This window comes from Amphibalanus amphitrite, unplaced genomic scaffold, assembly GCF_019059575.1.
Source record: "Amphibalanus amphitrite isolate SeventyFive unplaced genomic scaffold, NRLGWU_Aamphi_draft 000738F_arrow, whole genome shotgun sequence".
Classification (NCBI taxonomy): Eukaryota; Metazoa; Arthropoda; class Thecostraca; order Balanomorpha; family Balanidae; genus Amphibalanus; species Amphibalanus amphitrite.
Window position 1 is genome coordinate 113526 of NW_024882232.1, and position 20949 is coordinate 134474.

The window sequence follows — 20949 nt, forward strand, 5'->3', positions numbered from 1 at the left end:
CGTTGCCGGAGGCGGTAAAAAGCGTCAAAATAATCATTTCAATTTTCATAGTCACTGTAAGCCTCAAGTATCCTTGATTATTTTTATTATAGGAGTTTATCCGGCCCCTCTAGATTAAACAGCACACAACCGATGCTTAACAATGTTCTGGAACACTGACGGTTGTGGCCGCGGAATTCGGTCAAAGCACAGACTCAGAGGCTGTCGTTCGGGTCCGTTCCTCTGAGAGGTAGACTGACCCGCAATGCGCCGGTGTTCTGCGGTACAGTCTACCTACACAGTGGGTTTCTCAGTGCCCGGTTTGAAACTCTGTAACCGGCGGCGCTGTGCTGTCTTGCATCAAATTCCTTTGTAAAAAGAAATAAGACATGTGTTACGCATTATTCAGTGCCGCATGACTTATAAGCGTCGCTTCTTTTTTAGGACGAGAGAAACCAGATTCTGACGACCAACTGCTGGCTGACCCACGTTTGGACCGACTACCATCTCACGTGGAACACCTCCGACTTCGGCGGGGTCCAGAAAATACGCGTGCCTTACTTCCGCGTGTGGAAACCTGACATCATTCTCTACAACAAGTAAGTGTGCCGATGAGCAGCGTTTGACATTCTGAGCAACCTTTTGCTGTCAATAACGCCGATGCCTGCGCTCTCCATGCAGCATGCTCCAGTATTCAATACACTGCTACTATGATCTCACGTTTCGACACCTAAGAAAGCATGATCATCCCGCGATGAGGATTGTTGACAGATACATAAAACCAATGCCACAAAATGAAACAATTAGCAGCAAAGGCATTGTAAAGCATTTGGGCTACTATCGTATAGCATTAAAGATAATGCACCAGGAAAGTTGCGAGGCCACGCGGTGTGTTGTATAAGTAAAACAAGTTTTCCGCTCACAGTCTCACAGTAAGTACTGCGCACTTGGCATTCTAGAGAGCGTAACTTCGTTAGCACTCTGGTCATCTATTGGATTCTTTCATAGTGCGCATTGCAACAAGCAATCTATATCGCATCAGAAATACTTTTTAGCCTTTTTGTTACAGGCGTTTTTTATTTATTTATTTATTTATTTATCTATTTATTTATTTATTTATTCAGGAGCTTGTTTTGTTCGTGAATTGTTAAGATTCATGGACATGCTTAAATACATACTTAAATGCATGTAACAGTGAAGAACGGATTGAAGTTAAACCGCACGAAGTCAAAATCGGCAAACTTCTCTTATGTAGAATATTGGTGCTTCTAGTCACCGGACCGATTAGGAAAGCGCAGATGAAGGTAGCACCCCCACTTACGATACTTATCTTGCCAACAACTGGTGGGAATATAAAGGAAATATCTTATGAGCCTTTACTACCCAGTCCTTGCCAACCACATAGATAACTTTTCGGCAGACCAAATCCTGATTTACAATTTATAGCCAACGCTTTTTATAGCACCTATGTACCTCCCTCACTCACAAGCAACACTGCAGATTCTGTTTAGTACCACTAAAATGCGTGTAACCCGCCTTGTGTTGCCGACTGATCCGGCAGCGCGGGCCCGCCGCTGCGGCACCGTCAGGACGTGCAGACGGACACGTGTACCCGAGACCTGTACGCGCCAGATAACCCATTAGCAGCCAACTGCAGGAGGTCGGTCCCCGACTGTGTCGTCTCGTCCTACTGGGGTTCTCGCTCGGCGCCTACGCTACTGACTGCTGTGTCGCGGATCGTAGAGCACACCCATCCAGCGCTTTTTGACTAAACCACTCTATATCCCTGGTTTCAGTGTTGTGATTTGTACAGTCGCCCGCAATAACATCTTGCTAATAAGTTCGCTGAATCTATAACAACTTTGCTGCTTGCATTTTACTGTTTGAACTGAAGAGGCGCAAACAAATCGAAGTAAATTCACTTTCCCGTTTCGAGCGCATTGCTGAACGTCTATAGCCCAAAATATTTGATCTTCGCATCAGACTTGCAGATTAAATTACAACTGCTCATGTAGTCGCGCATCCTGATGCGTTATGTAAATTTCACAAACACAAAACACCAGACGCCAAACGACATTACTTACTTCAGACATTTTATGACAATGCTAACTACTCAACGGAGTAGTATATAATAAGTTTCTTTCTTTCTTTTTACTTTGCTCCTCTTCCAACGTTCGTGCCCGTCTTTGGACGGGGAGTGGCGCTCGGAGACGGCACATGGCTGCAAAGTTATGACCGTTAGCATTATCAAAATTTGATTCTTCACAAACAGGAGCCATAAAAACTTGCACATCTACGGCTGTCTCTCTGAAGCCTTGAGGTTTACCAATCAAGTCATGTACAAAATATGATTGTGTTCGTAGTCATATATACATATTATGTAGCACCTTTCACATTGAAGGTCTTTCGAAAAGTGCGTTATGCTATAGAACGCAAGCAGTACTGTATAAGTGTATACTGTATATCCATAAGGCGGTCTACGGTTACGACAACTACACGAAAGCAACTGTCACATTAAAAACAAAGAAGTGATTTCGGCTTTACCTCAACTAATTACATAATCGTACGTTTGTAGACATCTGAGCGCCACACAACGTGTGAAAAGTAGATGGGACACTGAGCGAAAACATCTGCACATATTTGTCCGCAGCAGAGGTGCATCATATCTGGCTGATATATTGCAGCGATTCCTCTGCCTTAACGGGGTGATTTCCCGCAGAGATATCCTACCCATCAATAGCAGTCCCTTCTCTTCAAACTTCCATCTGCCCAACTGTCGCCGAAAGCTGAAGAAATCATTCGTTGAAGCTGCGCTGCAAGTTTAAGTTTTAACAATTATTCTGAAACACGCCTCCTTTGATCGAAAAAAAATCAACGAAGCGTCACCGGCCGTAGAGATCGGTTAATCTTATTAAGAACTTACTAGAAAACATTCACTAAATAATGCATGGTTTGTTCCTTCCTTGCCTGTTTTGCAGTGTGTTGGATGCAGAAAGAAAACATTCGTAACACCGAACTGCGCTGGATACCTATACCAGGCACAGAAACGTTTGACTTGTGGGAACACCATTCCGTCCATGTTACACAGACGAATCAATTCGAAGTGTCAAAGCAATTCTCATCTGAAATAGGCTAAAAACAAACTTCAGTGCTTGTGAATTTAACTTTGCACCAAATATTTCCGGCATTGCAGCTATATTCTATTTGCAATGCATCTCCTCATCATGCCAAACATTTAGTCGGCAGAGCACACCGCTAGACTGTCACCTTCCAACATCTCTGGACAGTTGTTAACAACTCCCAGACCGAACTAACACTCCCTGTCCTCTCCCGACGACCGTCAGCGCCGACTCGCAGTACAGCACGGCCGTCATCAACACGAACGTCATCGTCAACAGCAACGGCCAGGTGACGTGGCTGTCGCACGGCATCTACCAGTCGTCGTGTGACATGGACGTCGAGTACTTCCCCTTCGACATCCAGAGCTGCGAGATGAAGTGGGCCAGCTGGACCTACGATGGATACACGGTGCGTGACCATCCGGCTACCAACGACGTGGGTAGACCTGGGCTGTCCTCTGGGCTCTGATGTGTGAACACAGGATGGGAAAGGGTGAGGCGTGAGGTGATTTTAGTTAGTTATAATTTCAAAATGAGCGTTTGTTTCCTTGGGCTCCGATCGAACCATAAGCTTTGTAGAGCATTAGTTGATCTAAAAATACCCATCAACTTCATACAAATTATAATCGCCAATTTATATATGCTATGCGTCAGTCAAAGTTGAACATAAATAGAGAACCCTGACAAATGACATGTTCATAAAAATATATCCTGTAGTTTACAAATCGTACTGCTAAGACGAGTCTGACTCTGTAGTTTGACAGACGGGTGACAGGGTGGATCTCTGCTGATTTACTATGGTGTCGTAGATACCCATCGCGGCGACTCAGTGTCGAACTGGGGCGGTAAATTCGCCGCCTCAGGCTATAAATCCTGAGCGGATGAGCTTCCCTCATCAAATGTCGATCCTCACACGCGATAAAATCAGCCGAATGTGCGTCCGCGGTGTCAAACCATTGCGAAACAGTGCGTTACCCCACGCGAGCTTGAGTACCCCCAGAGAGCTCACAATTGGCTTTTGGATAACAAACTACAAAGATTTGAAATGTGATCCAATTACGATCTTCTCCATCATAAAGACGTTAGCACGAATCAATCATAGTTGTGTTGAATGAAGACAAGCCATAAACCATTGATTTGGTAGAATCAAACGTATGAGACCTCAAACACATAAAACCTTCATCAAAACGGCCTCCACCACCATCATTTCACTGTTCACCCGCACCGTACCTTCATCATTCGCCTTTCATTCCACATTCATCCACCTCCACTCCCAGGTGGACAAGCACCATCCACCTCCACGCCACCGTCGTACCACAGCGGACGCATCAGTCTCCCCTCCATTCCACCTCCACTACCAGGTGGACAAACAGCCTCCACCTCCACTCCGCAGACTCACCGCTCTCCACCTCCATTACCAGGTGGACATAATCAGCGAATCTCCGGACGGCGATCTCTCCAACTACCAGTCCAACGGCGAGTTCGACCTGGTCGACTTCAGCGCCAAGCGCAACGTGCAGAACTACAGCTGCTGTCCGGAGCCGTACCCGGACATCACGTACACGATCCGGCTGCGACGGCGGCCCATGTTTTACGTGTTCAACCTTATTCTGCCCTGCATACTCATCAACGGCATCGGTGAGTCCACGACACTACAACAGTCTGTGGGGACAGTATTAAAATCTCTCACCAGAGATAGAAGCATCCTTGAATAAGGTCAGCTTTTCGCTGTTTAAGTAGTACCTATTTATTCACAATTCCCCAGTCTGTGCGGGCCGTCAGCTAGTTTCACACTTTATGCACCGACCAACATCAGCCCGAACAAAGCCACAGCTTCTGAACTACACCATCGCGGGATTCAATCCTCTCCTCAGTCGTGGCTGAATCATTCATCTGGCCAGGAATCACACTGCATTCAGCTGCCCATCCATCGGGACACATCTCTCGGCGGTGTCTCAGGGAGCGTGGCGGGCCGGGTCCGGACCGGGCGGGTCCGCGGAGTGTGTGATGGATGCGCAGAGCAGCAGCGAGACGGGACGGGACGGCACGGACTCCCCCTCCCCCCACTGCCGCAGCCGCCTCAGGCGCTGACTAATGACGCAACTTGGAGCCGGCCGACTCGGGAACCGTCGCACAACTGTCGATAAAGGCGAGAAGCGACGATCATTTGCCTAATGAGTTAGCTGGCGCCGAGTGGTCTGTGGTGCGTTGGACTCGTAATGTGGGCCACTTGAGCCGGGAGGCCTCTGGCAGCAGATTGGGACAGTCGTTACAGCCCTAATATGGCGCAGAGCAGAGCGCATCAAACGGGCGGAACTATCGGATGGTCGTGAGCTCCCACTTTGTGGATTACCAAATGCCATTAGTGCAAAACGCATTCATAAGTCTAAAAGAATTATGTAACCTACATTATGAAAATCAGAACGTTTAACACAGTGCAAATTAAATTGTAAGATGCTTGGGTCGTGAAGCGCTATTCACTCTTTGAACCGCCGTAAATATTCCAGAGCAGGTAAAACAGTCAAGAGCACTAAAAACGTCCTGACGGAATTAGGCTTGCACCCTGTTGAGTCCTCCTCCTCCATCCGGAGGCAGCCTGTCATCTCCGCGTTGCCCCAGTCCAGCCGCCGGCAGTCGACGGTCGAGCGATCAGCCGGCGCGCGGGGACGCCGGCGGACGCTGACGGCTGACGGATGACGCGTCCCGTTCAGCCATTCTTATCGCCGTGCCGCGATCCGATGCGCGACGGATGGGACGCATAACTCTGCCAGTGGCCGGCGTCTGGTGCCGGTCTCAGTCGCCGGCATGCCGAGCCAGTGCAGTGGCCGGCGCGACAGGGTGACTCCAGCTGGCTGGTCACTGCTACTGTTACTGACCAACTGACCCACTGCACTGGGTAGAGGATAAGGCCGGGATATAGGGATGTGCGTTTGTTACCACAGCCAGCTGGCCCAGAAGTGTTCAAACACTTATTAGCCACATATTAATAGAGAGAACAAATAAGGCGTCATCGTTGAAGGTCACATCTAGGCAATACAAAGATGAATATGTTGAGGGCGTATGGTCGCTGTTGGCGGCTCCAGTGGGGCTGTCGCCATCAGCACGCCGGCCGGCCGGCGGGGCGTCAGCTGGAGAGCGGCGCCGCCGGCTGGGTAACCAATGAGCCCCTTCGCCGAGCCGCCGCCCCTATCGGAGCCGGACAGCTCGATCGAAACAGGCTGCTGCGGGGGCCCGATCGGTTCACAGGCCGCTCACACCAGCTGTATGACAATATGGCTCGGAGACGCCGATCGGCGACCGCCGCTCGTAAAGAGAGCTCTGGCCGAACGGCCGCCGGCGACTCGACGACTCAATGGCTCAGACGGCGCTAACGCCCGCTCGGGGGCCCGCTGGTCAGCCGATAGCCGCCATTGACCCGACTTTGAGAATTCATCTGCACCGCTGCAGCGCCAGCGCCAACCCGATCGCCTCTCAAACCACGCATTCACCACACAAGCCAGACTTGAGAGTTGTACGGACATCTGTTTAATTAGCTAACTCCAGTCACTGCGTACGGCGACTGACGCTGCCCCGCTGCCCCTTTCCGTGCCGTCGGCGGAGACTAACTCGCCCCGTTCCGTGCTGCTGAAGTGCTGACCCGCCCCGTTCTCCGTGCCTGCAGCACTGCTCGTGTTCTACGTGCCCTCCGAGTCGGGCGAGAAAGTGACGCTCGGCATCTCCGCCGTGCTCTCCATGACCGTGTTCCTGATGACCATCAGAGAGAGCCTGCCGCCCACCGAGAAGACGCCGCTCATCAGTGAGTCAGACGCCGCTGTCCGGCACCCATCCGTCCGACACAGACGGTATTAGGCAATATTGAGATGGGGGCAGCCAGGAAAGGGAAGTGGTTTGTCTTGTGCGCCATCATGCATACAGTTGGTTTCCTTCACGACGATTGACGAATCGTGTGTTTTTTTTTCTTCAAATAAAGCTCGCGTCATCAACATTCTGAAATGTGATATAATTATGCCTCAAATTCTTCGAATTTCAATATACAGATAACCAAAACATGATTCCTAGATGATCTTTGTGTAAGCGGTCTTATTTACCACAACTAGGCGGGCACCCGCATGCTGAGACTGATACGGGCTGGTGGCTGTTTCAGCTGATCAGATGTTTTGCACAGCTTGAGTTGTGCAAACAAATGCCTCGAAAATCGGTTCCTCTGAATACCTGCTGTTGGTCGGAATTCCTTCAGGTTTACGGTGAAAGCATGACGTTAAGCACCGATTACATTTCGTGCTAGCTTATGCTAGGTATCTTGTTGATGCTCAGTCGACCCATCTCAATTTTGAAACCAACTTATCAAACCTCTTTTACCCGGTTATTTCTTTGGCACGTCACATACTGGCTCTGATATGGTAATGATATATCCTTCTGGGAAACAAAGACTGTTTGGGGCACGCGACTTGCAGACTACGTGAATCAGGCTCTGTCAGTTCAGTTTCAGTTCATTGTATTTTTTTTTCCATATGTAAACAAGAACAACGAACAAAACAATAGAGGATTGGCGCAAAAGCAAAAAGCTTAAATCAAAGGCGCCTCTCCAATTAAGTTAAACAAAGAACACATGACCAAACCAAAGTATCAGAAAGCGTCGACCCCGCCCGAAACCCGCCGAGCCAAAAAAGCAGACAGTACCCGGCCCCAGGCGACGGACGACTCCAATCGGGCCAGCTTGCGTCATAGTGTCATGTTTTGTGTTTTGTAATGTAGTGTAGTGTTATGTAAGCAGTGTGTTGCATTAATATCAATGGTACTTAAATGCACTAACTTAACAGTTATGTTGTATTGATAAACCGATTTGTCTCTACAATAAATGTCTGAAGGTGATGGGTGATTTGTGTGCCTTGATGCTTGTTTAAGTCTTTTGCAAAGAGAAGGGTATCAAGTTTTAATTTTGCTGAGAAATTGTCAAAATTTGGAGTGATGATTCGAACTGCATTTATAAGTTTTACTCTTTGTGTATGGTAAAGTGGGCACCAGAGTATGAAGTGAGTTGTGTTCTCATCGTGATAACCGCAAGCACATACTGGGCTGGGTGTGTTGGGGTGTTGTATATTGAACAGGTGTGCCTTGAGAGTCGTCATGCCCACTCTCAATCGTGTGTGTAGTGTGTTACGCGTTTTGTTGCCGAAAGAAAAGAAAGTGGGTGGCTCTGGTGCCCCAAATCGCTGCCAGACTTGACGAGCAAAAGCGGAGCGGGATGAGGTGTTACGCAATGTGTCTGGGAGAGTATTCCAGAGTCTTATTGTCGAAGGAAAAAAGGCTCTATAGAAAGAAGTGAGATTGGTAGGGGGGAAAGTAAGAGATTGAGCATTGCGAAGTCTAAGTCCCGTGGCGTCTTGTCTGGTTTCTGTCAATATGTCTTTAATGTATGAAGGGAGAGGAGGATGATTGAAGTAAAGTCTGTGAAAGAATAGAAGCTTATGAATTAATCGTCTTGTCTCAAGTCGTTCCCATCCTAGTTCGGTAAGTAATGCGGTAGTTGGTGTTCGATAAAGCGTCCCTGTTACAAGTCTGGCACAGCGGTTCTGAAGCGTCTGGAGTCGGATGGCGTCAGTTGATGTCAAATGTCCGTCGTAAACAATATCACAATAGTCGAAATGAGGTGTTATATAGGTAGAGTAAATCTTGTTCAAGACTGGTCTAGGAAGAAGCTTAGCCACGGGATATATCGGTCCTAGGAGAATGTTAATTGTCCGAATGACGTTATTGATGTGTGCGCGAAAGTGAAGGTCCGTCGAGAGTGTCAGTCCGAGATGTTTATGACTTGTCACGGTCGGTATGTCCTGCCCGTCAAATGTGAGTGCTGGAGGACAGCTGTCTCGTCGGTTTGTAAATGTCTGTTGTAGTGTCTTTTTAGCGTTGAAGGTGATGGCCCAGTCAGTCCCATATCGTTTAATCTCGTCCAGGTCGTTCTGCAAGGAGCGTCTATGATCCTGACTGTCGTGGGGATGGGAAGAGTAAAGTGAAGTGTCGTCAGCGTAAAAGAGAGCGTCATTTTTGGTCTTGTTTGATAGATCGTTGAGGTAAATTAAGGCCAGAAGAGGTCCAAGCACCGAGCCCTGGGGGCAACCGGATAGTATTTTTTGGGATGATGATAGACTGTTTCCAACACGAACAACCTGTTTGCGATCTGTAAGGTAAGAGTTAAGCCAGGCTAGCAGAGAACCGGAAATATTGCACTCGATTTTGCATTTTAAAAGGAGTCCATCATGCCAAATTTTATCAAAATATTTCGAGATGTCAAGATAGATAGCTGTAAAGTTTTGACTTTTGTTTAGAGCAGAGTATAGCTGGTGAGTTAGATACAAGAGCTGAATTTGTGTGCTATGGCCCGGACGATATCCACTTTGTTTTTCTGAAAGTAAGTTGTTTCCATTCAAATGAGAATATATCTTGGAAAAAACGATTTTTTCGAGAATTTTAGAGAGATTGGGAAGTAGACTAATAGGACGATAGTTTGTTGGATCTGAGCTAGATCCCTTTTGCTTGAAGATTGGAGTGACACAGGCTTTTTTCCAAAGTGAGGGGAACCTTCCTAGTTGAAGTGATTTGTTAAAGAGTTTGGACAGAGGTTCAGCAAGTAAAAGTGCACACATTTTTAATAATTTGTTAGGAATTTTGTCCGGGCCTGTTGCCTTGTTGATGTCTAAGGAATTTAGAATTTTGAGAACTTCGGGCTCGGTGACTTGGACATCCGTTAGCGGAGGAATAGGGGGAACAGGAATAGGGATTTCAGGCATTTGCAAGTTGTGTGTGTCCAGTCGAGTCTGGGATGCAAAGTGGTCATTTAAGATTGTCGCTTTGTCAAAGTCGTCTGAGATTGGTATGCCGTCTTGATTTATAAGCGGTGGCATGCTACGATGAGTCCTTTTTCCGATAATACTGTTTAAAATTTTGTAATATGATCGTGGGTCCTTTTTATGGTCAAGAAGTTTGTCAATTTGGTTTTGTATGTGTCTATTTTTAAGTCTTTGGTTTGTCTCTGTGGTCTTGTTTCGCTGTCGTCTCCATCGTTCCCAGTCATCGTCCGTGTTACGTCTTTTTGCTATGTTGAAAAGCCTATTCCGCTTGCGTATTTCTCGTTTAAGTTCAATGGTAAGCCATGGTTTGTCGTGAGATTTTATTGTAATTTTCCGACTTGGAATGGCTGCTTTGGCTGCAGTTAATAGAGCGTCAGTCAAGTTATATGCTGCGTCGTCCAAGTCACAGTCCAAAAGTCTGTCCCAGTCAGTGTCCATCAAAAGTCGTGTCAGTTTGTCTGCGTCCATATGTCTGTAGTCCCATAGTTTAATGGAATATGTTACGCTGGAGGGGCGACTTATGTTAAGACAGGCAAATATTGGTAAATGATCAATTTTTGAAAAAGGAGGAAGTGTACCACTGTCAAGGACCATTTCTGGGTTTGATACTATAAGAAGATCGCGTAAATTGGTAACACTGGTGTCTGCATAACGTGTGGGTTGATTAATGAGCTGCTTGAGGTTGAGTGAATAAAGTTCATCCTGTAGGGTAATTTCAAATGGTGTTACGGGGCTATGGTTAAATAAGTCTGAGTTGAGATATGTGTTTCCAGCATTAAAATCTCCCAAAATAACAATATTGTCTGGTGAGTGGACTTGAGCTAGGGTTATGGATTCGTTTAAGTTTTCTAAGAACTTATTATGCTGTGGTGCGGTCATATTCGGAGGAAGGTATACTGTGCACACTATTACACTAAATTTACCTAATTTTATCAGACACCAAATCCATTCATAGTCGTGATGTTCGAGATGAAAGAGTCGTTTAACCGGAATATTACTGCGCACGTACATAGCCACCCCTCCCCCATTTCTATTCCTATGTTTAGTTAATGGGTCATGAAAGTTGTCAAGGGTGTAAAGAGAAGGGTGTACTGTGTCGTCAAGCTTTGTCTCAGAAAGTCCCAGTATGTCGATCTCGTGAAGAGAGGAAAAGTAGGATAGCTCGTCAAGTCGGCAGCGAGATGTGATGGAATTTATATTTACGTGTGATACGATGATGTGGTTGTTGTGGCTTCCGCTTGAAGATCTAGAATGTGTTGACGTGTCTGGTGTAGACGCCGCCGACCCAACTGAAGCAGCCCGGCACCCGGGACCTGAAGAAAGTGAAATGACGCTCAGCAGATGTCGGTGGCGCGGCGACGGGCGATAAACAGAACATTCACATAACAAAACAATCAAACAACAAGACCAAACAATGCATATAACAAAATAACTCAGATAGACGGTAAAATTAAACGATTTAAACTTACGGAAACTGACAAAAACAAAAACAAAACAAATGGCAAAGCAGAACGTAGCAGAAAGAATACACATGGATAAATACATCTGAACTCTAAAACTACTTACATTCACTGCTGACACTTAAAAGAGTACCTTACGTCACACGAAGAGTTTAACAAACCCAAGCCGACGCCCCGACCCCCCCCCCCCATCCCCATCCCCCAGCCGCCACCCCGGAAGCCCGGTCGTAATCCCAGATCCAAACAGCCCCCCCCCGTCGCATCCAAACCCCAGCTCTCCCTCCCCTCGGAAGCCCCAAGCACAAGGCAATAGTACCCAAACACTTGATCACCTGTACCGCCCACTACACGCCGACCACCAAACCAGCGTCGACGGAGACGAGCGACGACCAGAGACGAGCGAGGACGTCAGTCGCCCGTCTGAGGACCGACGACCGTGGACGTCAGGCGGGCAGACAGCCGGCCGCCGGCACCGCCAACGGCGCAGGCAGCCGGCCACGACGCCGACAACGAGCAGGGACGGCAGCCAGGCAGCCGGCCGCCGGCACCGACGACCATGGCGCAGACAGACGACCGGGGACGCAGACGGACAGCCGCCGCCGTCGGCACCGAACACAGCGCCGGCAGAGACGAGCGGGAACGGCAGGCGGGCAGCCGGCCGCCGGCACCGACCACGGCGTCGACGGAGACGTAGACAGCGGGGCTCAGCAGGTGGGCAGCCGGCCGCTGGCCTGACCACGGCGTCGACGGAGACGTAGACAGCGGGGCTCAGCAGGTGGGCAGCCGGCTGTCGGCCCGACCACGGCGTCGACGGAGACGGAGACAGCGGGGCTCAGCAGGTGGAGACGTAGACAGCGGGAATGGCAGGCGGGCCGCCGGCCGTCGGCCCGACCACGGCGTTGACGGAGACGTAGACAGCGGGGCTCAGCAGGTGGGCAGCCGGCCGTCGGCCCGACCACGGCGTCGACGGAGACGTAGACAGCGGGGCTCAGCAGGTGGGCAGCCGACCGCCGGCACCGACCACGGCGTCGACGGAGACGGAGACAGCGGGGCTCAGCAGGTGGGCAGCCGGCCGTCGGCACCGACCACGGCGTCGACGGAGACGTAGACAGCGGGGCTCAGCAGGTGGGCAGCCGGCCGTCGGCACCGACCACGGCGTCGACGGAGACGTAGACAGCGGGGCTCAGCAGGTGGGCAGCCGGCCGTCGGCACCGACCACGGCGTCGACGGAGACGGAGACAGCGGGGCTCAGCAGGTGGAGACGTAGACAGCGGGAACGGCAGGCGGGCAGCCGGCCGTCGGCCCGACCACGGCGTCGACGGAGGCGTAGACAGCGGGGCTCAGCAGGCGGGCTGCCACCGTCGGCACCGAACACAGTGCCGGCAGAGACGAGCGGGAACGGCAGGCGGGCAGCCGGCCGTCGGCACCGAACACAGTGACGGCAGAGACGAGCGGGAACGGCAGGCGGGCAGCCGGCCGTCGGCACCGACCACGGCGTCGACGGAGACGGAGACAGCGGGGCTCAGCAGGTGGGCAGCCGGCCGTCGGCACCGACCACGGCGTCGACGGAGACGTAGACAGCGGGGCTCAGCAGGTGGGCAGCCGGCCGTCGGCACCGACCACGGCGTCGACGGAGACGGAGACAGCGGGGCTCAGCAGGTGGAGACGTAGACAGCGGGAACGGCAGGCGGGCAGCCGGCCGCCGGCCCGACCACGGCGTCGACGGAGGCGTAGACAGCGGGGCTCAGCAGGCGGGCCGCCGCCGTCGGCACCGAACACAGTGCCGGCAGAGACGAGCGGGAACAGCAGGCGGGCAGCCGGCCGTCGGCACCGACCACGGCGTCGACGGAGACGTAGACAGCGGGGCTCAGCAGGTGGGCAGCCGGCCGTCGGCACCGACCACGGCGTCGACGGAGACGTAGACAGCGGGGCTCAGCAGGTGGAGACGTAGACAGCGGGAACGGCAGGCGGGCAACCGGCCGTCGGCCCGACCACGGCGTCGACGGAGGCGTAGACAGCGGGGCTCAGCAGGCGGGCTGCCGCCGTCGGCATCGAACACAGTGCCGGCAGAGACGAGCGGGAACGGCAGGCGGGCAGCCGGCCGTCGGCACCGAACACAGTGACGGCAGAGACGAGCGGGAACGGCAGGCGGGCAGCCGGCCGTCGGCACCAACGACGGCGTCGACGGAGACGGAGACAGCGGGGCTCAGCAGGTGGGCAGCCGGCCGTCGGCCCGACCACGGCGTCGACGGAGACGTAGACAGCGGGGCTCAGCAGGCGGGCCGCCGCCGTCGGCACCGAACACAGCGCCGGCAGAGACGAGCGGGAACGGCAGGCGGGCAGCCGGCCGTCGCTACCGAACACAGTGACGGCAGAGACGAGCGGGAACGGCAGGCGGGCCGCCGGCCGCCGGCACCGACCACGGCGTCGACGGAGACGGAGACATCGGGTCTCAGCAGGTGGGCAGCCGGCCGCCGGCACCGACGACCATGGCGCTGGCAGACGACCGGGGATGACAGACGGACAGCCGCCGCCGTCGGCACCGAACACAGCGCCGGCAGAGACGAGCGGGAACGGCAGGCGGGCAGCCGGCCGTCGGCACCGAACACAGTGACGGCAGAGACGAGTGGGAACAGCAGGCGGGCAGCCGGCCGTCGGCACCGACCACGGCGTCGACGGAGACGTAGACAGCGGGGCTCAGCAGATGGGCAGCCGGCCGTCGGCACCGACCACGGCGTCGACGGAGACGGAGACAGCGGGGCTCAGCAGGTGGAGACGTAGACAGCGGGAACGGCAGGCGGGCAGCCGGCCGTCGGCCCGACCACGGCGTCGACGGAGGCGTAGACAGCGGGGCTCAGCAGGCGGGCTGCCGCCGTCGGCACCGAACACAGTGCCGGCAGAGACGAGCGGGAACAGCAGGCGGGCAGCCGGCCGTCGGCACCGACCACGGCGTCGACGGAGACGTATATAGCGGGGCTCAGCAGGTGGAGACGTAGACAGCGGGAACGGCAGGCGGGCAGCCGGCCGTCGGCACTGACCACGGCGTCGACGGAGACGGAGACAGCGGGGCTCAGCAGGTGGGCAGCCGGCCGTCGGCACCGACCATGGCGTCGACGGAGGCGTAGACAGCGGGGCTCAGCAGGTGGGCAGCCGGCCGCCGGCACCGACGACCATGGCGCCGGCAGAGACGACCGGGGACGACAGACGGACAGCCGCCGCCGTCGGCACCGAACACAGTGCCGGCAGAGACGAGCGGGAACGGCAGGCGGGCAGCCGGTCGTCGGCACCGACCACGGCGTCGACGGAGACGTAGACAGCGGGGCTCAGCAGGTGGGCAGCCGGCCGTCGGCACCGACCACGGCGTCGACAACGAGCAGGGACGGTAGGCGGGCAGCCGGCCGTCGGCACCGACCACGGGCAGGCACCCAGCTGGCAGTCAAGCTGGAAGAGCTACCTCGCGATCTCCGACGGCGTAACTGCTACTCGAATCGACGGAGATCAGTCTTGCACCTCAGCCTCACCGTCGCCGACTGCTGGGACTGCTTAACCTTCAGTACACAGCCGTCCGACCAAACCGCCCACAGCTTCCCGGCCCGCTTCAGCTGCCGCGCAAGATACATGATCTCTTGGTTCTTGCGAGTCAGGTTCTCTTGCACGAATACCTCCTTGGTTGCTCCGTCGGTCAGACCAGAACTCCGCGGCGGCTTAGCCTGCCTCAGCTGCTTCCGACCAAACCATACAGCTTCACGCTTTAAGTACGAGACGTACTTTACGACCAGGGTGCGAGGCGACGGGGCTGGCTGGTTTGGGGCAGCCTCCCTGGGTCTGCCGACGCGGTGTGCCCTGTCGATATCCGCCCGTTCTAACTTGACGTTAGCCATCTTGGCAAGGTCGATAGCGAGTTGCACAGTATTTTCATCTCTCGATTCCGGCACCCCTGTAAAGTTCAAGCAGTTCCGCCGCGAATACTGCTCGAGGTCGGCAAGACGCTCCTCCTGCTGGGAGATCACCAGCTTGCTGGCCGCCACCTCCTCCTTTAGCTCTCGGATCTCCTTCTCTTTCTCTTCAAGGCCGAAGAGCTCCCTCAGTGTTGCGCGAATCTCCGCATCGCCAAGCATGGCAAGAAGTCCCGCCTTCAAATCACTGAGTTCCGGCATTTTTGCTTCAATCACCCGCCGCCGCGCCACGCACTAGTCCGCACTAGATCCCCTCACCGCCGGGCTGGACGGCTGAGCACTGGCCGCTGACCGCACAAACACCGGGTCGGGGTCACGGGGTCACCGGGCGGGCGGAGCGGGGCCGCACACGTCCTGACCCTTGGCCGGTCAGTGGAACACTGTCGTGTTCTTTGCCTTCCCCAGACGCTGATAAACACGTAAAAAATGGTCCAGCCCGGTCTCACGGCAGTGTTTAGGGTGCTCTTCAACCTACAGCCACTAGCCCCAGATGAGCTTTTTCCTGAAAATCCGAGATACAACAAGAAGCACGAGGGTCACCAAGGACGTCTTTCGAGTGGGATTGGTTCTGACTAGTTATGAATCAATCTGTATACCGAAATGAGGCCAATCAGTAAATTCCTTTCAAATTGACTGTTCTGAGAGCGGCCGTAGTCTAGCGAATAACTAAGACAAAGGCCCCGTTCAGGTCATTGAGGATACATCGATCGTAACGCTTTTCAATATTTATCATCCAGACGAGATCTAAGCACTTTATATTCAGCAGTGCATGCTGAAAATGAAGTTCCATGTTTTCAGAGACATATTTCAGTCATAGCACTTCTTCATAGCGCGATGAGCATATCAGGCAATAATAGCAGCACTTAATTTACTTCACGTACCACGAATCCAGTACTCAATCGTCCTCCAGCCCTGCAATAGGTATCTCGGAGACGGGTCACCGCGACCCGGGCCGGGTCTCCCACAGCTCTGATAGACACGCCGTCCGTGTGTTTCAGGCCTGTACTACGGGGTCACCCTGTGATAGACACACCGTCCGTGTGTTTCAGGCCTGTACTACGGGGTCACCCTGTGATAGACACGCCGTCCGTGTGTTTCAGGCCTGTACTATGGGGTCACCATCTGCCTGGTCTCGTTCGCCTCCGGCCTGTCCGTGCTGACGCTCAACATCTTCCACCGCGGCTCGCGCGGTATCGAGGTGCCGCGCCTCGTGCGCACCATTGTGCTGGGCTTCCTGTCGCGTATCGTCTTCATCCACTTCGAGAAGCCGCCGATCCGGCCGGGCCGGCCGCGCGGCGCCATGGCGGTGAGTAGCCCTGAGCTTCTCAATGGTAGGAGTCTGCTCAGGATAGACAGCACTGGCGGTGAGTAGCTGTGAGTTTCTCTGCAGGATAGGCGTCTCCTCAGGATAGACAGCACTGGCGGAGAGTGTCTGCGCATATCTCCCCGGGACAGACGGAGTCTCCTCTGGACAGACAGCACTGTTCGGCACACAACTGGCGGGAATATTTCCTGAGTCTGATACCGGGATCAATGCCAACGACTGGTCTCAGGCACCAGCTGCTTCCTCTATTTGTCTTGCGCGGCGTTAAGTTAATTTCCTGTGATTCCCCAGCGGCCGTCGCGAGATAGCACCATTAGATTTTATCACTCGATTCGGGGAATACGGGGCCGTTGGTACAGTAATGCATCAACAACTAGTGTATAAAAGATGTGAAACTATTGGTACAACGTAGGACAAACTGCAAGTTACTGACTTGTTTATTGGTGGCCCAATTTGTATCAGTCAGGACTGGAATAAAATGGACGTCCGTTTCAATTGGTAATCACACAATTTGCACGTTTTGACAGTGCTTGACCATGACATCAATCGTATTATACAAAAGGACGGAGCTGCTTTCATTCTGCAATGCTTTTTTGCATGAAAGAACACACCGGACTAATCCCTCCGTTTGCCGCTTATGACGCTGCCTTCTCCGATCGCTCAGTAGACGAGGGCCAGTAGTCGGCAGAGCACACGGCTCACAAATAGTTACTGACCACACAGACGAGCCCCATGTCAAATATGGATACGGGGCGCAGAGCCGGGCCGGCTTATTGACTGTCGTTTACATGCGATCGGCGCGGGCCGGGCCGAAAACAGTCGCCGCGCCGCCCGCATAGTCGGCCGACAATAATCCGGCGGACGCGCCCGCTCCGAAAAAGAACCATCGTCTGAGAGGAGACTATACCGACTGAAGAATGGCGCGTCAGCTGTGACACCTTCTGACAGGCTGGCTGAAATCCACCCAAAGGATACAAAATATATCAATATCCAATCATTAACCTTCCAGGCGGTGGGGGGGGGGGGGCATTTTTTTGCCCCCCCCTTTAGTTTTTTCGATATATCTCGAGAACCGCTGCGCCGATCGTCACCAAACTTTCAGTACCCTCCCGGGAGCAGCTAGCGCACATGGTGACCAAAAATTTTTCCAAAGGCTATGATAGGTTGGCCGCTAATGACGTCAGAGTGACGTCATTTTTGCCATTTTCGACCCAAAAAAAGGTTTCGCGGGAAGAGCTGTCAGGCCTACAGCTTTAGAGATACAGAAAAATGTTTCAAACATAAAAGGTGTGGAATTAAAAGGGCTACAAAACTGCTATTTCGGTTTTTCGAATTTTTTGGATTTTGACCCCCAAATATCAAAAAATAGATTTTCTGAATATAATAGCCAAAAAATCCAAAAGTTTTTTGAATTTCGAAAAAACCGGAATAAATGTGATAGCCCCTACCGCCTTCTATCTACATACCAAATTTGAGATCGATACCTCTTTTTTTGGCGAAGTTATAGCGAAAAAACTTCAAAATTGATGACATCAAATTTTCAAACTCAATTTTTAGCAATTCTAGACCTCGTAGCGCAAAACAAAGACCACCATTAGACTCCCCGTGACGAGCTGCATCGAATCAATACCCATTTTATGCAAAAAATATCAACTTTGAAATTTGACCTTTTTTGACCTGACCTTGACCTGACCTCGACCTGACCTCCACCAGAAGGTGACCTAAACCGTACCTGATGGTCTTATAACCAACACCATTGAGTTGGAAATGAAAAACTGGCCATAAAACATGCATCGCATAACCTTAGTTAAGTTGGGCTCATGTGGTGACCCTTGGTGACCTGACCTGTGACCTGACCTGGTATGACCAGTGACCTCTAATAGCAACATATGTACTAGACAACTGACGCCTTATCGCTGATTTTCGACAAAATGCGTTTTACTCGGTGTTATAGCGCTTTCCCTACAAGCCCCGTGAACGGTGAAACATTTTATCTTTGACCTGACCTGTGACGTTATCGGTGACCCCGAGGTCAATGAAATTTGGTTTCGCTCGACAAATTTGACAGGGCTATCGAACACCGTTTGAATTTTCCGGATCCGTCCAGTAGTTTCGGAGATACGGGGGGGGGGCAAAAAAGTGCCCCCCCCCCACCGCGCGGAAGGTGGCTGGTAGGCCCACCGCCTGCCGGGTTAAGGTTGTAAAAGGAAGTAAGCGCGATGTAAAACGGAATTGCGTGCCATTTCCAAGAACGCTAATCCGTGGGCTGTTCTGATGGTTGAGCGGATTTATAATTGAATTAATTTCATCCAAATAGACACGAATGCCAAACAAGTTAAAAAGGGTGTTTGTTGTTTTTTAGGGGTGATGCTGTTGTTGTTTAGTGCTTTGTAACTAGTAAGTAGACCACCATTTGCAAGGTAATAGCAAAAACAATATCAAAATAAACCTGGTCATGGGGGCTTTTGACATTGCACCATTACTATTCCCGATGCCGTCTGCTCCGCTGAGTTCGTAAAGATTTGTGCTCATTTTATGCAACCGTGGGAAAGTTTACCTGTGCAGAAACGACTCGAACCCAGACCTCTTCCGGAATGACTATCTGAAGTGGCAATGACATCGACCTCAAATCCCCCCATCCCAGAATACTCAGAGGCTTCTGTGGCCAAAGTTAGAGTCCAACAAAATTGAAGAACTCACAACCGCGCTGGTGAAGTTCAGAAAAGCTCATGAAAATCCCTTCTGCCGAAACTGGATTAGATTAAGACATTGAGACCTGCAAAACACTTAACTTAACCGCAGTTAGATGAACGAATTGATTGCTATTTAACTTTCGGGCTCATAAATATAAATCTCAACAACAATGGCCGAACAGAGGAAACATTACATTTCATCATATGAAATCATTCGCCGGATGGAGAAAATGACAAAACCGAGAATTGTTAACAGGGTCTCGGTTTTTAGCATGTTATTGCATTTTCAGCATCGCCACTTCATTGATACCGAACTGAACCAGACACGCTATACGTTCAACCATGTAACGCTAAGAAGTGGTATGTCTTCATGCTGCCCCCCGCCCGAGACTCCCACAGTGTATTGTGTGACGGGGTGGTGCTCGGTTTCAGGACCTGACGCAGCGGGCGGACGGACTGCTCAACTCGCTGGGCCGTGACCGGCGCACCATGGCCGACGGCGACAGTCTGGACAGTCTGCGCTACCCGTGCCGGCGGGGCCACCACACCACCGAGCCGCCCACCATGCTGCCGCCCTCCGGTCAGTGCCGGGAGGCGTCAGTACCCAGTCCCCGCCCTCCGGTCAGTGGCGGGAGGCGTCAGTACCCAGTCACCGCCCTCCGGTCAGTGGCGGGAGGCGTCAGCAGTACCTAGTCCCCGCCTCCGGTCAGTGGCGGGAGGCGTCAGTACCCAGTCCCCGCCTCCGGTCAGTGGCGGGAGACGTCAGCAGCACCCTACCCAGTCATCGGTCGGGAGACGTCAGTACCCAGTTCCCACTCATAACTCGTCACCATTATAGTCTCCATCGGCCAGTACTCCACGGTTCTAACCACTACCACCTTAACCCCTAACCCCTACCAGTCATACCAGTCACTTCTCAGTAGTTTTCTCAACAAAACAAGCGCTTTGTATGCATGGCATATCACTCTACAACGAACTGCTGCCTGCTGCCGAATCTAGGAACGCATTTCGACCGATCTCGCAGCCAACTCCGTCACACAAAGTTAAATAATTTTAAAGGGACCCTCCCACCTTCAAAAAAGTTAATGAATTGGCATGAAAGTGATGTCACTCGGTTCAGAAAGAGCAAAAACGAATATCTACCAAATTTCATCGAAAAATATTCACCGGTTTTCAAGATATTAGACTTTTACTTTTGTTTACTTTTTGGGATCTCCGCTGTTCCTAGCGACTTTATTTGAAAGTGCGGCATTTGTTGCGCGCAAAGCAGCATATACCACCGCGTGCTACAAAACGTTTTAGTCAAACATTTAACGGACGTTCGAAAGCCTGATGACGTCATCAGATTCCCGTAATGGTTAAGAGATAGGGACCACGCTGGTCCCACCCTGCAAGTAAAGGGAAGAAATTTCTTGAACACCATAAAGCTGCAGGGGTTGCGACCAGGATAAATGGTGGTTTCTGAGCCTGGCCGCAAACTTGGCTATCTCAACTCAAAACTAATGTTAAGGTGGGAGGGTCCCTTTAAGTGTCCGTCTTATATCACCGTGGTCGCGTGGTCTCAGCCGGC

General features: G+C 52.1%; 1 protein-coding gene across 1 annotated transcript in view; it reads left to right on the top strand.

Annotated features, from left to right (window-relative positions):
- Positions 1-20949, top strand: part of LOC122365410 (neuronal acetylcholine receptor subunit alpha-10-like) — a 43519-nt gene that overhangs the window by 17832 nt on the left and 4738 nt on the right. Inside the window, exons 3-8 of the mRNA XM_043336617.1 lie at positions 424-578; positions 3324-3507; positions 4520-4736; positions 6760-6894; positions 16463-16668; positions 19812-19959. Coding sequence (XP_043192552.1) covers positions 424-578; positions 3324-3507; positions 4520-4736; positions 6760-6894; positions 16463-16668; positions 19812-19959 — 1045 coding nt within the window. The remainder of the gene's footprint in view (positions 1-423; positions 579-3323; positions 3508-4519; positions 4737-6759; positions 6895-16462; positions 16669-19811; positions 19960-20949) is intronic.